The sequence below is a fragment of the Ptychodera flava genome, chromosome 5 (assembly GCF_041260155.1).
Source record: "Ptychodera flava strain L36383 chromosome 5, AS_Pfla_20210202, whole genome shotgun sequence".
Lineage (NCBI taxonomy): Eukaryota > Metazoa > Hemichordata > Enteropneusta > Ptychoderidae > Ptychodera > Ptychodera flava.
Genome location: NC_091932.1, coordinates 27,990,523 through 28,008,188, shown reverse-complemented (window position 1 = coordinate 28,008,188; position 17,666 = coordinate 27,990,523). Strand labels below are relative to the sequence as shown.

The 17,666-nt window shown below is 36.9% G+C and overlaps 1 protein-coding gene across 5 annotated transcripts in view; it reads right to left on the bottom strand.

The window, feature by feature from the left end:
* Positions 1-1,710: 1,710 nt before the first annotated feature.
* Positions 1,711-17,666, bottom strand: part of LOC139133430 (exportin-2-like) — a 35,606-nt gene continuing 19,650 nt past the window's right edge. For all 5 annotated transcript variants that reach the window (XM_070700020.1, XM_070700021.1, XM_070700023.1 and 2 more), the window contains exons 14-25: positions 17,357-17,441; positions 16,190-16,388; positions 13,387-13,490; positions 12,422-12,519; positions 11,573-11,723; positions 10,988-11,187; positions 10,577-10,674; positions 8,396-8,481; positions 7,238-7,319; positions 6,348-6,494; positions 5,371-5,602; positions 1,711-4,568 (exon numbers count right to left, since the gene is read on the bottom strand). In XM_070700020.1, the coding sequence (XP_070556121.1) occupies positions 4,479-4,568; positions 5,371-5,602; positions 6,348-6,494; positions 7,238-7,319; positions 8,396-8,481; positions 10,577-10,674; positions 10,988-11,187; positions 11,573-11,723; positions 12,422-12,519; positions 13,387-13,490; positions 16,190-16,388; positions 17,357-17,441 (1,572 nt within the window). In that variant the 3' untranslated portion in view covers positions 1,711-4,478. The remainder of the gene's footprint in view (positions 4,569-5,370; positions 5,603-6,347; positions 6,495-7,237; positions 7,320-8,395; positions 8,482-10,576; positions 10,675-10,987; positions 11,188-11,572; positions 11,724-12,421; positions 12,520-13,386; positions 13,491-16,189; positions 16,389-17,356; positions 17,442-17,666) is intronic.

Here is a 17,666-nt window from a genome sequence, read left to right as displayed (position 1 = left end):
TTCACCACCTAACAGATCTGACTACCCGAATACCTCTGTCCGACTCTTAGTTCAAAAATAGCATCCATGGCCGGTAGTCAAGAATACTGTATGTTTTACATTATTAGATTTATTAATGCAGGAAATACATTTTTTACATGTAAAGCATTTTTTTTTCATTAAATGTCCACATGGGACTTCGTCGAGAGGGCCGATCGGATATCATCGGGATTCGGGAGGCCATTGCACAAATAACATTCTTTACATGTACACATTTTTACTTGGCGATCGGGACTTGAACAGAGGACATATCGGAAATCATCGGGACTTTGGGCTGGTCTTGTATGAAACACATTCCTTACAACAAGCTTTAAGACGATCCTATTTTTTTAAATAGCGGGCAAATATTCATTATATTGGCGATTTTATCACTTTGTAGATCTGAGTAAGCCCGACTTCTAAGTTCGACACCAGGTTCGAAAAATAGACGGCACTATAATAGATTTGTCAAATCGCGTATGCATAAATATTTTCCGATACATATCGGAGATTTCGCAACGTTAAAGATCTACTGGCCAAGCTCGACTTACACGGCAACACATACAATCAGTCAATCATTCCGTATCATTCACGAACCAAAAATTAATTTAAGCGACTGATACAGAAAACTCTGTTTTAGAAACGTAGCGTTGAAGGATCGCAGGGTCACTCAGTCTCTCCAATCCAAGTTCGGGGTCTGTACAAGCACAGTGACTCCCTCCGCTGAATCATACACAAAACGCAAGCAAACAAGATATGAACGATGTTTTGAGATGCTTTCTAATTATTACATATCTTGGTTCAAATTAGTATGGTTTGATTTCAGTCAGGGAAAAGTAATACTCGATGTCAGAAATATCGCTGTCCGAACTCTCCATAGTCGTCTAACGAACGCGCTGAACTGTTCACAGTACTCATCCAGCTGCAAGCTACAATCGTCTGTATCGCCGATGACGTCACGCACGCTTCTCCCATGAGCCCTTTCGCGCCCATGGAATTCCGAGCTCATTTCCATAAATGTCGTCTACTTCAAAGTCTCTTTTCGTCGCGCCGTAGTCGTCAGCGCGTGCAATTATGTTGCAAATTTGAGCTGCATTTTACTCAAGGGTGATTTTGGAAGGGATAAACTGTCAATGTCGCTGGACTTAGGTTTCCCTTTAATCTTGTATCTGCTGGTGAACACCCCCACGGCTGTATTTTATTGGAACATTCCCACCTGTAACTTTCTTTGTGTGGATAAAAGTGAACTCCTTTTGGGAGTTAAATCTTCTTCACTGTAAATTCTATCATGTTTGAGCTTATTTCATTTACTGTAGCTTAATCATCTTTCTCCCAAGTTGTGTTTATTTCTATTTCTGGTTTGTCTATGGAGCCTGGTAGGAGGATTAAACAACCATAGCAGTAAACACCATAGTCCAGAAAGAGTGCAAAATGTGAAATACAATCTTTAAAATTTCCAAAAATCTATTGAACACAACATTATGAATATACCATAGGTGGCCATAGAAAATTCTTCCATACAAAAGTATAAAAAAAAAGAACAAAAAAATATCGTTGATGATGCTAGTCCCACTTATAAAGTAGTAACAATGACTGAAAGATTCTTAAAACAGTTCATTAAAATAAGAATTTTTTAACATGGTTTCAACATTCTCACATTTGCACATGTGAGAGGGGTTTTGTCGTTTTGAGTGAACTTGACTGGCGCTTTTGCAAGAAAAGTGAAACTTGGCAGTGGTGCTTCAAGCAGAAATGAAACTTGTTCCCCCTTCTGGCTGCACATTGGTGACATCTACATGTGCAAAAAATAAATGGGGTACAACCAAAGTGCTGCACTGCAGAGGGGTAGAAGGTATATCTCAGAAGGGACAATATGATGATAATGAAACGACGGTAGTACGGGACGGTTAAGGTTGGAATTGGCAGTGAATAGGTAGCACATGTTGAATCTGTGAATGGTAACTGGCCATATACTATCTGTACACCCTTCCTTTCAATATCAACTGTTCAGACCACACTCGGTCAGTGTTTAAAATGCCCTATTATTTTATCCTTTCAGATAAAATAATGAAAAGTGGATTAAAATGATAACAAACGTCTTATAAATGGAGAAAAAAAACTTTTCTCATATTCTATACCTTTTATTTCTTCTATGCTTTGCAGGCATTACTGATAATTGCAGGGTTGTCAATACCAGTGAATTTTGTGATGTTATACCAAAACCTATCACTGATAATGTATCCGATTATCCCTCTCGTATTACGGGCCCAGATGTTTTCTACATCTACAAATTCACTGGCATTGCCAAAACTATAAAATATGGGCAATAATATGACTCCTGCCCAATAATAGACAAAAGGAAACTTTGCACAAGATAATGTACAAGGCTAAGCCAAGTACATTATGGAGTGCAAAGTTTGCTGGAGTCCATTATGTCTGGGAGGGGGTACATTATTGCGTAAATACAACATCATCAGAGGTTGTAGTAACTCCATTTTGTTTCCAAGATATCTTATTCTTGATCAGGATTCTCCCTATCTTTTTACACTGAATTCCCTTTCCTCATTAAATATAAGGACCAGAGTTTTATGGGTGAATGTAGTTGTTTCAAATTTTTAAGGTTAAAAATGAAAGCAGTGAGGGTAGCAGGCACACCTGGAGAACTCTGGATCTATCTTCCTCATGGTAATTAATCAGTACTTGCCTAAGGGTACCTTTCATGATGATTAAAGACAAACACACCCCTTAGGTTGGTGTTGAATTGTATTGCAGCTAATCAAGAGCCCAGAGCTTTTTCATCTTGCCAGGTTTGCAAAATCAATCCTGATGTCAAAATTTTGGAATTAACATCCTTCCAGTTAGGTGGAATTGACTCTCTGGTTGAAAGTCCAAATACAATGCCCTATTAATAAATGTGCTATAGGATGACAAAAGAAATTATGGTTTTGTAATAATGTCGAGACATTTTGAAATCAAAATTCAACATCTACAGGCTATCAGAACACTCGCACCCCTGTTGGCAATTGGAGGAAATGGACAATATTACAAAACAGGTTAGCAACAAGGGTGCAGCCATGGATTCAAAAGCTGGTGGAGGATGCACTCTTGAAGTCACTGAAATTTTGGAGCTGTGCTTTTCGGATTGCAAACTGCCCTTCATGCAAAAATGCCATGGAGAAATCATCAAATGCATCTATCTTTTAAGTAAATTAATTTTCAATCATTCACACTTTGATGGGAGATGTTCAAATGTCATATTTGGTTAAATGGACAAAACTGTTTTCACAGTGTTACCATAAATATTTTCTTCTGTTGTCACGCACCACAGAAAAATCCTCATCATTCTAAGGAACAGAAAGTGTCAGTCACTCCAAATGATTGTACAACATGAAGGGCTCTGGAAAGTGTCATGCAAAAATAATAAGCTTCCTAGGGTGTCTTCACAGTACCCCCTAGTGTATAGTGTACCACTCAAATACACCCTTGCTTGCCAGCGAACCCAGTTACTAATACTGTACCAACCTGAATAGTAATACTGAGTAGTGAAAGTGAAAACTGTTAGACTTCTGTCATGATGTTAGACTTACGCACACAAGTTTTTTTGACCTGGGAGGCAGTGAAAAGATCTCTTCAATGTGTCCTCTGACCAACAAGATTACAACCCTGTATCAACATATGTATATGGACATGGGTATAGTTTCCCTTGGTCAAAGTATAGTGAGTAGCACCTCATGATAGCCTAAATGTATACTGTATGTACATCTGCAATAATGGCTTGAAACTTCCTAAAATGATGTTTACATTATGAAGTGCATGGGTGAAGTTTGAATCTCTTCTCTGCACACGCACATTGCAGCCAATCTTCCTCATGACAGAAACTGGCCTTTCTTGGAGGGCCCTCTGGCAGCTTTGTGAAGCAATTTTGACCCCTGTATTTTTCAGTCTTGTTTTCTCATAAAGCATGCACATGACAATACATTTATCATTTACTGCAAAGTTTTATAAGTTTGAGTAGATTTTAAAATTTTTGAAATATCTTTGCCTAAATCCCACGCACACCTTTGCGTGTAATATGAAGAACCTTTATGCATTATTTGCATCTGATACCAGAACCAAATTGTGGCGACAGGGTTTTGTTGACTGGAAACCATCAACTGAAGGGATCCACTTTCCATAGTCTCTTTGCTGCAAGTTTGCCCTGAAAGCTTGTGGAAACCCCTCTTCTGATTGGCTACTTCTGCTCATTTTGACCGAAGTCAACGAATCAGCAATGGGCTTTATCAATGTGGTGTCACGCAAATTGTGGGGAGGTTAATACATCGTCTTCAAAAGCTGGGGTATGCCCGTTGCGCCATAACTTCACATTTTGCACTCTTTCTCCAGGAATCCGTTACAGGAGGCATTCTGAATCCAAAACTGCAATTCCTGAATAACTGTACACTATCTACGGTATGTCATATCTAAGCCAGTGTCACACCTGCCGCTGTCATGTATCCTTGCAGGAACTGAGCAGCCTCTGCTGGTAAACTGGCACTGATCAGTGGCTGAAGCTGAAAGACATAATAAAATTGGATTCAAAAAGATCAGAATGTGCAAAAATTTGATGAGAAAACGTACAATACATCATGGGGCTGAATATTCTTCACAGCAAAGAGTGGAACCTGCATTGCTGAAGGTGACAAATAAAAGCAATTGTCACTCAATTGTACCATAATTCTTCTGACTAACACTTTCAGTTTTGTTACAAAAAATTTTGTTATCAAAATTTTGTGCTCATATGAAATATCGTCCATGAGTATGGCCATCTCAGACTAAATTCAACCACATTTCAATGCCGAAAATATTCACCCTTTACGGGTAAAACATTTAAGAGTCATGACTTTTTAAGTCGACTTCTCACCACGTCAAGAGTTTGAGTAAGTGATATCATATACTTTTAACAGACATGGGACCTTTTTAATGGCAAAAAGTTGTTTGTTTGTGAAACTAGCTAAAATGCGTCTTACCATCTTTTTAGACATTTCTCATATGAAATTCTTGTATGAAGTAAACTGTACTTTATCTTCAATGATCTGGTGTGTTTTACCTCTAGAAATGCGCCATGTTGAAAATATGATCCACCATCTGGACTTTCATAACTCACTTTAGGTGGCAAAACTGTATTTAAGGTACCAGGAGTTGTGCTGTAACATTCTCACAGTCAAATAAAGTAACATTTCTAAGTTCTTTCCCATTTCATGACCAATTTCCGTGGATAGCCACACCAAATGTACTTATTTATGCTAAGATAAAACTCTTCATGAAGTCATAGTTGAAGCATGCTGTGATTGTGAATATGAAAGTCTGACTTACTTTGCCAGGCTGTGTGGCAGACATCTTTTGTAAACTCTGTGCCAGGTAAATCTTAGCATTGGGGATGGTTCCGTGGAAAGGGTCGTGCTCTCGTTTGCCGGCAAACACTAACTGTGAAAACGCCGTCTGGTAGCCTGGAGTGTCTTCTATCTCAATGAAATGCTCATCGTCCGGTGTTGATTCGTCCTCGGGTAGTTCAAATAGACCAATCAGTGCTTGCAATAGCTGTGGCCTGTCGGTGAATTAGATGGAAACAGAAACGTTGCTATTTTGATTGATTCAGGGTATTGGTTTTAAACCTACCATGACAATTCAACGTCAAGTTTTCCGTACCTCGGTTTTTAGATGCATGCACACTAGGTTGTTAAACAGGAATCTTCATCGATCAAAGCACCCCAGGGCTGTACCCTTCCTCTTACACAAGAAGGTAAGCCGTGCTTTGAATGATGAATCTTCAAGTCTATAAAAGTTGGTACAGATTTGGCAAACAGTACAAATACATATTTTCTACATTATTCAATACAATAACACATAAGAGTTAATTTTGTTGTTAATACTTGATGTTCATATTATTCAGCACTTGTAGAAATATCCGATTTATGATAAAGAAACTTCATCAAATAAGTTTGTTACAGTTATGAACATAAAATACACTTCAGATCACTGGTGAAGATTACCTCTGATTACCTCACAGTTCTACAACAAAAGCTTATAAAATTAGCAAAAACACTACATGTAAGTTTACAACGGTCTTCTGAACAAATCATGTAATATAAATCGGATTTGATGAAGCACCCTATGTTTACTGTTACAGAGAATCACCGAGCTCAAAAATCTTAAATGCAAAATGTACAAATGTAGAATCATTTCAAGTTTCTAAAAATTCATCCTTTTTAATAACATATCATGGGATTGAAAATGAGATAGCAGTACATGAGAAATCTTCATATATTGGTGCAGGAACTTGAAAAACCTACCATAATTTTGCATAATCCCCTTCAATCATCTGCGGACATTCAGTCAGTATCTTGGTGATGCCAACAGCACAGATTTTACGTTCTGTTCCGCCAGACACTTTCTGTACATCTTGTAAATAAAGCCTCTCAACCACCATACCAAACATTCTAGAAAAAATATAGTTTGGTGTACAAGCTGGTTAGCTTTCTAGCCTTAGATACTGTAAAGCTCAACCATCAAGGTGAAATGCACCTTGGGGAAAGATACTTGGACTCAACTTTTACTATACTATTTTGGTTTACTGCTTGTGGGGCCTTAGTTTGAAGCAGCTCATGGAGTACCTAAACTTTTCATCAACTTATTTTGTGAAAGTCGAAAATTTGCTTTTTTCCTAACGGAGTAAATAGAGGAATGGAAGCCATTTTGAATTTCAAATGTCAGCATATTCTTAGTAATTTATTTCTCTAGTACTAAATTTTTACAATGACCAATAATTCTATTTTTGTTTTGAAAGATAATAGCTCTCTAAAATTTCCTTGAGGAAAGTTTGAACAAAAGTTTTAAGTCTTTCAGTTTCAAGACAGATACTAACTTAATATGAGATCTTGCATAGCTGTGGACAATTGTTGCAGAACACTGTGTCATGATTCAGAACAAATAATAGCATACCATCTACAGTGATAAGCATTGCGCTCTGATGAAAGGACTACTGAGATCTACACCTAACCTTCTTGTCACCCTACCCACATTTTCTTGTTAAATATTCCAAAAACCAAATGGAAAGAATAAGGTTCAACCAAGTAAAGGCGATGATAGGGTTGACCTTGCTTCAAAAACAGCACTGTGACTATTTCACTTACAGTAAAGACAGGAAACAATAAGAACTGAAACACAGATAGTTAGTACATACTTTGGTTGTATTGTGTCTATCATTGCAATTAACGATGGTCCTCCACACTTGTATGCATAGAGTGAAAAGAACACCAATAAATCTGTAAAGAACAAGAATGTCAAGATTTCATCAAGATAGAACAGACCCAGACTCTCTCACAGCCCCTCATTGGCTGTGCAGTATGACTTTCTCCTGCCCTTGTTATAACATACTTATGATGGCTTAAATTGTCAAGTAGCATGGCTAGCTGCTAGCTACATGCTTACTGGCAATGTGCATGGCTCAACCAGACCATTGAGGGCGCACCACTGTGGGCCAGCGATTGGAAGCTGTGAAGCAAACCACTGTGAGAGAGTCCATAAGAGTCCTTGAAAGGTTTCGTATGGATAAAAAGTTGAATCAATGTTCTGTGTTTTGACAAAGTCTCACTCTTTTATCATGGTTTTTTGCTCTGTATCTATCATTGAATTACAGACACAAGAATTTATGGAATTTATTTGTTGTAAAACTGCTGATGGATGTCGTACAGTCATGTTAAGGTGGAACGCACCTCGGGGACAGATATTCGGACTCTCAAACTTTTACAATTCTCTTGTGATATACCACATGTGGGGGTTCATTTTAAAGCTCTTGGTGAAAGAAAACTTTTCACCGGCTTAGTTTATTGAAATTCGAAAATTTTTATCTTTCTCCATAGAGTTAACACAGGGATGGAAGCCATTTTGAATTTCTAATATCAGTAAATCTTTGGTAATTTGTTCCCTAGTACCAAAATTTGCACGGTGACCCACTATTTTTATTCTTGATTTTGAAAGAGAATGATTGAAAGATTCCTTGAGGAAAGTTAGAGCAAAAGTTTAAGTCTTTCACTTTCGAGGTGCATACTACCTTAAGGTGAAAACTTGGAGGTGGAGTTTGCTACATATACAACAGTGGGATGGAAGTTGGCAAGATTACAATACACAACATTTTTCCAGAACTGTTCAGCTCTGAATATGTATAGCCATCAGTCCAACCCTTCAGCTTAACTAGGGGGAATGGGGCATCAGACCATACTGGAGTGTTTTGGGTATCCGTCAAATAACTGTAACTGAGTGGTGATAGCACAGACAGCAAAGTCTGTCAAGTTTTCAACAACATGTAAATTTAAAATAAATCAACAGTAAGTTTACTTACGTTTTACGTATTTCGTTGTTTTTGAACTTTGTAGACGTTTGAAAAGGACGAGGAAGATTTCTTTCACATATTTCTGCAGGTCATCCCTGTACAAAGACAATACAAAGTACGGTGAATATGTAAGTTGTAATTTTGTCTTTCCTAAAACATTAGGAAACACAGCTAAATGTAACCATCACCTTGTAAATTATCGTGACATGTGATATCTTCTCAAAAACCATTTTAAATGAACTTAAGTGACTTTAAGATTCTTTCAACTATTTCATTGAAATCAAATACGAAGAAACATAGGGCCAAAGTCCCTGAAGCTACTATAGACATGGATACAAAATCAAGTATTTCCTGACTGTATGAAATTATCTCACTAAGGTCATCCTAGGGACATGTAAACCAAATATTAAAGCTGTCTGACCAGCGGTTTTGAAAAAACAAGCGACTCAACAGTTGATAGAGCTCTGCTGTGTTATGTAGAGAATAACCTTATGTGACACATGTATTGATGAAGAAGATGGATATCTTTGATAGCTCATTTCAGGATGGCCTGACCAAAAATGGAAAAAAATTCCTTAAAAATACAGATTTGCATATTTCATCAGACTATATTAGTCTATAATAGCAAATAAACGAGTTAATTACATTCTAATTAAAGTAAACAAGACTTGCTTAAATCAAGATTAACGTCATAACAAAACAGCATATCTGTCAGGTTATAAAGAATCTTCAGCTGGTTATCTATATCTGTATTTTCATCCTATTAACCAAGCACATTTTAACTTTCAAATTAACATTGTAAGTAAGTTCTGTTGAATAAGTTGAGACTGTACGTACTCAGAGAAAGCACACTGAAGAGACAAATGTTTGAAACTTAAGAAGTTCAAGGTCATCAAAAGCATCATAAGGAATCATGTTACACTTTCATTGCACTGTTTACACAGATTGCATAATTGCTATAAATAGCACATGAGGAATCTTACAGCCCAGCTTTACCATTAAAACCCTATCACTTTGACCACTCTTTTAATTGACCACTCTATTTTTTTCCTCAAAAAGTAATCTTATTTTATCCTTACCAAGTCAACCATAAATGGAAATTAGAACTTTCTCTATCTCTATTTATTTGACCACCCTATCATGACAAACTATTATGAGCAATTTCTTTTAGATAACATAAATGGTGGTTCAGAATATATCAAAGTTGGGATTCAGGAAAGTTGCCTTTACATGTTTTAATCCTCCAAGATGGTAAGCATTTCACTATGAACTGTCAAAAAAAGTTGAACGTTCTGATAATTCCACACATTAAAATTATTTTCGCTTTGATGATTTCCTAATTAATTCAATTATTTAAAATCATATTAATTATTTTTTTCTGGGTGAATTGATAAGGTTTATACAGTACAAGAATTACATACAATGTAAGTCAAATTTTGACCAAAAATGACAAAAAAATTCCTTAAAAATACACATTTGCATATTTCATCACAATTTGAACAAATCTAAGTTGGGTTATCCCTAGGGACCTGTATACCAAATAACAAAGCTGTCTGACCAGCGATTATGAAGAAGAAGATTTTTTACCAAAAACACCTTTTTTGGCATTAATTTGCCTATTTTCAACAATATCAAAAAATTAAAAAAAATAGCTTCTCAAAATCATATTTTTCATCTACACAACAAATATCAAATCAGTAAGTACTGCGGTTCTCAAGATATTTGAGTGGACGGACGCCTCACAAACGGACATACATACATACATACATACATACATACATACATACATACATACATACATACATACAGACTGACGACGGACGCCGGACGGATACCCATCCCAATAGCTTCCATAGACTATAGTCTATAGTAGCTAAAAATCATTGCTAGCAGTATTTAATCAGATTCAAGCAATAGGGTGCAGTAAATTTATAATAATCCATCAGAAAAGACATGCAGAACTGACAATGAATAAAGGTCATTGACCTAAAAAAATTTGTGAATAAATAATCAAAATTATTTTCAGTCATATCTTATGACATCCTACAACTTTTCATATAGATTCTGATCACATATTGATCAAAATAGACTGGCATTTGGCTAACATCTTCAAAACTCCAGCCTAAGATTAACTGAGGTGTATGTGTATTTTGCATTATGTGATGACAGGTACAATGCTTCAATACTTACATCTTCATATGTTCTACAAGACTGTTGACAAGATAGAAACCTTCATGATCATTTGATTTGGACGCTATTAATTTCTGGAACACACCAAGTAACCCAGTCTGAAATAGGAACAGTGTATAGCAGAGATCAGATGATCATATATTTTTCATCCAACATGCTTCACTCTAGTCAATTGGTATTATTGATTTTGTGTTCAGTCGCAAATGCATAATATACAGCATACACTGAATTTACACATTCAGAAGTTTGGGCAACAAATGCAGCGCTTTTTGTTGAGGATGGAACCTCTCCCTGTATTGGTAAATTTTGGACAGGTTCCAAGTCATTTCTGAAAGCGGCCCTGCACTTCTGAATTTGCACCAGACAAACCATTTTTGTTGTCTCCTCTCTGTCTCCATTGTTAAAACTCACCAGTTTATCACTCTCTATGATGGCGGCTGATCCTTTCTCTACGAAGGCCTGCAGAAGCCTGACCAGAGCCGGGATATTCCCAAGTCTTTCCCACAACAACGGAACCAGCAAGTGCGGAAAGAGTGCCATGTAAGGTGGTGGCACGTCGTCATGGATTTCCAACATCATGGACATTATTTGAAACACATACGGCATGAATTCTAGAAAAGTAATATTAATATGAAAACAGCGATATAATTTTGAATTCATGAAAATATCACCACATACTGTGATATGAAACAGAAAGACGGCAGGTCAAACAAACCCATCTGTACATACGTACATGGAAATACATGTATTTCCATGTATATTTGTGTACAAGGCTCGTTTGTGCCATGGTCTGTTCAATTTCAGGTTTAGTATTTCCAACAAAAGAGATGGAAGCATGTTTCCTCTCTCAGTTGGAGAACATGCTGTCAAGTCATTTGAAGATTTTTCATCCAAGCTGGATATACCTAATTTATATTTCAGAGTTGCTTTATAACAGAGAGTGAAGATGTACTCTGATACCCAGATGTGTGGCGTAACAGTTCGTTTTTTGCCTACCTTGTACGTCAGCTTGTAATATTCCTTGGAAGGGAGGGAAGAGAGCTTCTTCAAAGCTGGAGACAAGTTTTGGCTCAGCTTTACAACAGATCTTCACTGACAGACTTATGCACTCAAACAGATAGTGGTTGAAATGTGGCTTGCTTGGATTCTATAACAATACAAAATACAACATCAAATACTGTTGATAAGAACATTTGTTCATGAATAAAGTCACAAAAATCTGTTTTAGGTTATTTCACATTTTTCCCCAAGCAACTGTAGTTCAGCGATTTGAAACATTTGGTAACACCTAAAGTACTTAGCCTGTCACATTAATTAATGTGACAGATTTTTCAGTCTTTGTGACTTCATTTGTAAAGGAATGTATCATACCCTTGTTAGCTGTGTCCTTTTGCATTTTGCGTTAATTCCAAAATAATGCCATCCAATCTTTGGGGAGATAGTTTTGATTCCCATTAATGGTCATATTGTCTTTGAAAATGTCACTCTTTAAATCCTTGGCTGTAGATTTGGTCAACTGTTCAGTTTTTGCATGGCGACCATATACGACTTGTGAGATGAAAATGATTTGGTTGTTGAAATCTAAGTTCTTTGCCAATGTTTGCAGTGTTCTGAGGTCCCACTTCGGTCAGCGTTTATACATAAGTTGCTCTTGATTTCAAACTATCTTATTAAAAAAACACAAAAAGATACAGCTAATACAGCTTTCAGCAATCTGGTTTCGCTGCAGTTTTTCTGATTATGGTTGGGTTCTGCACATAAAAAATAGGGTGGAGGTAAGAATTTGACATCGGCAAATCATATAACATAATCTATCAGGTTTCAAAGGCCAGGGGGCACACTTACCTTGCTAACTACCATGAGTTTCTCTGTCAACTTGCTAAGAAGTATGGGAATATACGGCGTGATGGCACCTTGCATCATGGAAAAACTACGCATAATAGCTGTTGATGGAAAAAAAAAATGCTTTCATGAGAATGTGTACAAAATATTGATCCCCATAACTGTTGACTGTATCAAACAATGCAGTCAATAATTAAATGCAGATGGTATATGTTGTTTTTGGAGTCACATAGAAGAGTGAGAATTATAGACCTTTTCCCAGTTATCCCATAATGCATTGCTGAAGCTACATCAAACACCGTATATATTCTCAAAACAACAAAAACATACTGATTTGTGTTGTACAAGGGATTGTTATGGAAGAATGACACAAATTTGCAATGCAAAATAATGCCCCCTGTATATTCTAACCATCAGCAACGAAAATATAGGTCAGGGTGTAATCTGCCAAAGAGTTCTGTGAGTAACGTACCCTGCGTGTACCCTATGGCTAAAAAGTTCTATGCGTAACATTGCTTGTTTTGCTGTCCATGTCTAATACGTAAACTGATGCATGTACGACTTAAAATGTACATCAAAACATATTCAGTCTAACACTGGTCAACTTTCAACAGAGCCTTGAGTTCTACAGAGAGCCAAGCTTTGAATGTATTATATGAGCCTGATCAAAGTGTCGGTAGTTTTGTCATAACTTGCATACAACAAAGCAAAATGAGACCATCCTGGGAAACATACACCAAAGTTTTACAGCCATGAGGATGATGATTTCTAAGCAAGAGATTTCCCCCCAGTGGTACATTAGAGAATAGTTGTGAAAGGGATGTGGCAATGAGTTGAAATCCTGAACGGTGAAAGACAATTTATCAGTAACTGTAGAAGATTTACACAGCCCCCCCACACCAACCAAAGGTGGCTTATTTTCAGAACGTGAAATACAATATTTTAAAGCCTGTTTGAGTACAACTTACCTTTCATGACATACTCATTCTCTGCAGAACCAGGATGATTCAGAGTGTTAAACAGATTAAGAAGTAACTGTTCTACATGTGGCTTCAAGCTCTCCACACTAATGCTGTGAAAACAGAGACATTAAAACATTAAGTATCACAAATCATGAAGTGTGACAAAAAGTCAACAACATACAGTGTGCACCAAGTGAAAAATCTCATGCAATATATATCAAACTTTCCATTTTACCTCATCCTTTGACCCATCTTCCTATACAAGGGTCCAACTTTGCAATAGAAAACAATAGGGTTGTACCACAATAGGGGTGAACCAAGACAGTACATACGCAAGATTTACAGAAGACTAATAGACATTTTACTGACCCACATAACATGCACATAAACATCAAAATATTACGACGGTAACTGCATCGAAGTAGTTCAAAAACGAACACCACCTTCTTTCATGTCACTTTCAAAATTTAAATATTATCTCTCACAGTTTCACATTTCCTCACGACATTTGTGATTTTTTCTGGCATATGTAAATTTTACATCCACAAAATAAAGACTTTTCTCTCAGTTATGACTTTGTTGATGCAGTGTTGCCTGTGATCACTTTTTTGCATACAGTGTGAATTTGCAAAAAATTTCCCACTTGAACTTCACTGATTACAACTGGGATGAACTGTAACAACAATCTCTTGCAATTGCATGTCAAAGTGGCAAGCATACATGCCATTTTTGAAATGGGCTGGACATATCAGTCAATGTTTAGCACATTTGGGTAATTCGGCTGCACCATCGCAGGGCGAATGAGGGCGCTCTATACAGCAAAACATGACCGGTCAATACCAGTATTCTGTACTCTCTTTCCGTGGAGCTGAGCCTTGACAATGACTGAGATACCAACATAAATACGGAACACTTCATGCTTGAAACAACTCAAATATCAATTGTAAATTTATGAAGCTTTTGTACTTTGCAATACCTGATATTTAAATCATTGATAGACATAGAGTGTTAGACTATAAAAAAAATTTAGGGTTGGTTTTCAAATGTACCAAAGATTTCCTAGGTGTAACGTAGACAAACTTTGGTATGATGAAAACAGTAGATAGTGATCAGGCTTCTAATGAGTTACAACAGAGTTTTTCATAGTGATCATCCACCATTGTTACGATATTACTGACGGCGGAAATGTTAACAAGGAGGTTGGGGGAGGGGGGTGTCATTTTAAAAATTTGGCAATAAGGGCTTAGCATCGTCACTTTCACTTACAGGGCACACATGCAGACACATACCTCGCAATCATGGCGTATGGTGCAAAGTAGCGTGAGAAAGAAGGCAGAGATGGTTGAGGAGAGAGAGAACGAGAAAGAGATAGCATGCACCATTAGTGACAACAGCAGAGCAGTGATTAGAATGCATACTATTGCTGGACTCAGTGCACTACTCAACCTAGCTCTTTCTACGTGTAGCAAGAACTTGACTTTCTTGATAACACTATTTGATTTATTTTGAAAATACATTCAAGCAGAAGGAAGTCTATTTTGGCTTTAGATGCCAGACAACTATGGAAAAAAATGCATTAGTTTACAAGCAGAAGCTAGTAAGAATGCAAGAATTTGGAAATCACTACATTACAGTTTAGCAGGTTATAGTTTTTTTTTCAACTGAACTTTTAGAAGGTTTTAATCTCATGAAATAGTTTATGAAAACAATGGTACCAACAGCAGTAGTCACTGCTGATTGCACCACAACAGTCAGTCTGAGACAAAAACTGTCAGTAGAATTTAAGGTAGACTGTCACCTGTTCCAATTTTGCCACAGTTACCATGGAAAGAGAAAAATCTAACCAATCACAGATTTTAAGCGGGTGGCCGCTTTTTAAAAAAAGCGCCCCCACATGGGCATTTTGAATACCAAGGAACGCCTCTTTGACCATATATGGGCATATTTAGATTACATGTGACTGTATACCTTTAAAGTAGAATGCGCCTCGGGGACAGATATTCAGACTCTCAATTTTTTACAATTCTTTTCTGATCTAACACTTGTGGAGGCTCATTATAAAGCTCTTTGAGTAAAAAAGATTTTTAAAGATCTTAGATTCTCAAAAATTGCAAAGTTTAATTTTTCTCCATAGAGTTAACACAGGATGGCGACCATTATAAATTTCAAATATCAGTGAGTGTTAGGTAATGTGTTTCTCTAGAACCAAACTTTGCACGGTGACCCTGATTTTCATATTTGATTAATAGGAGAATGGTTGAAAGTTTCATTGAGGAAAGTTTGAGCAACAGTCTAATTCTTTCACTATTGAAGGTATGTACTACCCTAAGCTTTGTAATCCTATATGTGTACAGTTGTAATCTGGTCTGAAGACTTTACACTACGAATTCATTCATGGAAAAGAGGATGCCATTGTCCTGCCAACTGTTATGATGACCGTAGGCAATTCCAGCTCAACACCGATTTTAGCGAGGATACTTTTTGAATGTGTACAACATGTGCCGCTGTCATGAATATTCATAACATCTGAGACTGTGCAAAAATGATCAGGTGTTTGCGTCCTAGTGACAGGGAACGATTCCTGTTGACTTCTGCAAGTTCAGGAACTGCAGGTGCTTGGCTATAATGCTTGTCTACCTAGCACAGTGACTTTGTTGAGTCTAATCAGCTCTTTGCGAGATAACTTTCCAAAGATGAAGCTACAGACTTAAAACCCTGTCTCCCTATGCACTAGTCAAACCCTTCTGTTGAGATATATAGTGTATCAGACCAATCCATTATATTTGAAGGGGTGTTAGAAGACACTTACACTGGTCCTCCGGTGGCTGCCTTGATGGTGAAGATTCTTTCCAATGTCATAGCGGCATAGGTGTGTACAACCACACTCTCCGCCGTCAGCAACTTGATCAGGTACGGTATCAAGGCAGTCAGTAATTCTGGTGACAGCTGATTTCTGAATGTTATTACAAACTTCAAGGCATCACCTTTCAAAACTGGAACTTCGTTCACTGTGAAAACAACAAAATGCAGCATTTTAACTTTTTAAGGTAGAACACACCTCAGGGACAGATAGTCATACTCTCAAATTTCTATAGTTCTTTTCTGATCTGCCATTTGTGGGGGATCATTTTAAAGCTCTTGGAGAAAGAAAAACTGTTATCGTCTCAGTTTTACAAAAATCCAAAATTTACCATATATCTCTTTCATACATCATTTCCATATCATTTTTATGACATCACGACTGATCATCTTGTCATTTTCGGAAATTGTGGGTACACAGTCAATTTTTCTTGACCTTCCGGGACTTTCAACTTCAAGGACTTTTCCATAACTTTCAAGGAGGCTTTAAAATTCAAACGCTTTCACTGACTTTCCAGGATCCTGGAGATTGTGCATCGTACATTTTATACAACCAATTAAAATGAAATCACAAAGCTAAATCCGTGTATTTCTTGGTCATAACCATTCTGAATGACTTAGATGTCATCTTATAAAGATGAAACTGAGCCCACACAATTCTCCCTTCTGCAAATGGCTTTTGTCTTGTGCTGAGGGGCAAAAAACAGGATATTGAAATGCATTGTGGGTAAAAAGTCAACTTCTTTCCACAGCAAGAGTTTGAGATAATGATCTATTTAATACTTTACCGCAAATATAATAGTTTTTAATATTTCATGGCAGAAAGTTCTGTTGAAACTAGCAAAACTCATGGTATCTTTTCATCTTTTTAGGCATTTCTGCCATGAAATTCCTGCAAACTTTATTTTGGCTTCTATAGTCCTGTGTTTTACATGGAGAAATCCGCCATCTTGAAAATATGGTCGACCACCTGAGACTTATGACTCACTTAGGTAGCAAAATCATATTTAAGGTACTAAGAAGTATTTCTGGTTCAAAAAATTAGCCACACTACCGTGGTTCAAGTACAACAATACATGTAAGAGATCCAGTGTCAAATTCTACATTTGATATTTACCATTTGCAGACTGCAGATCAGGAATTATGTTTCCATTGAAGAAATCTCCAACATTGACGAGCTCACTGGTCTGTGTGGTTCCATGCTGAAATTGTAAGGGATATGAATATACATAAATAAATAGACAAATAAAAAAATAAATGAGTAAACTAGCAATGCCGATGGAAGAAGTAAAACTTTATGGTTAATTTAATGTCACTAATGATGGTGTAAAAAATAATTGTTACTTGGACAAAGTAGCAATTTTTCTTGCTTTTCTATATCACAAAATGCTTTCTTAGTCATCTGTGGACAAAATTATGTAATACAT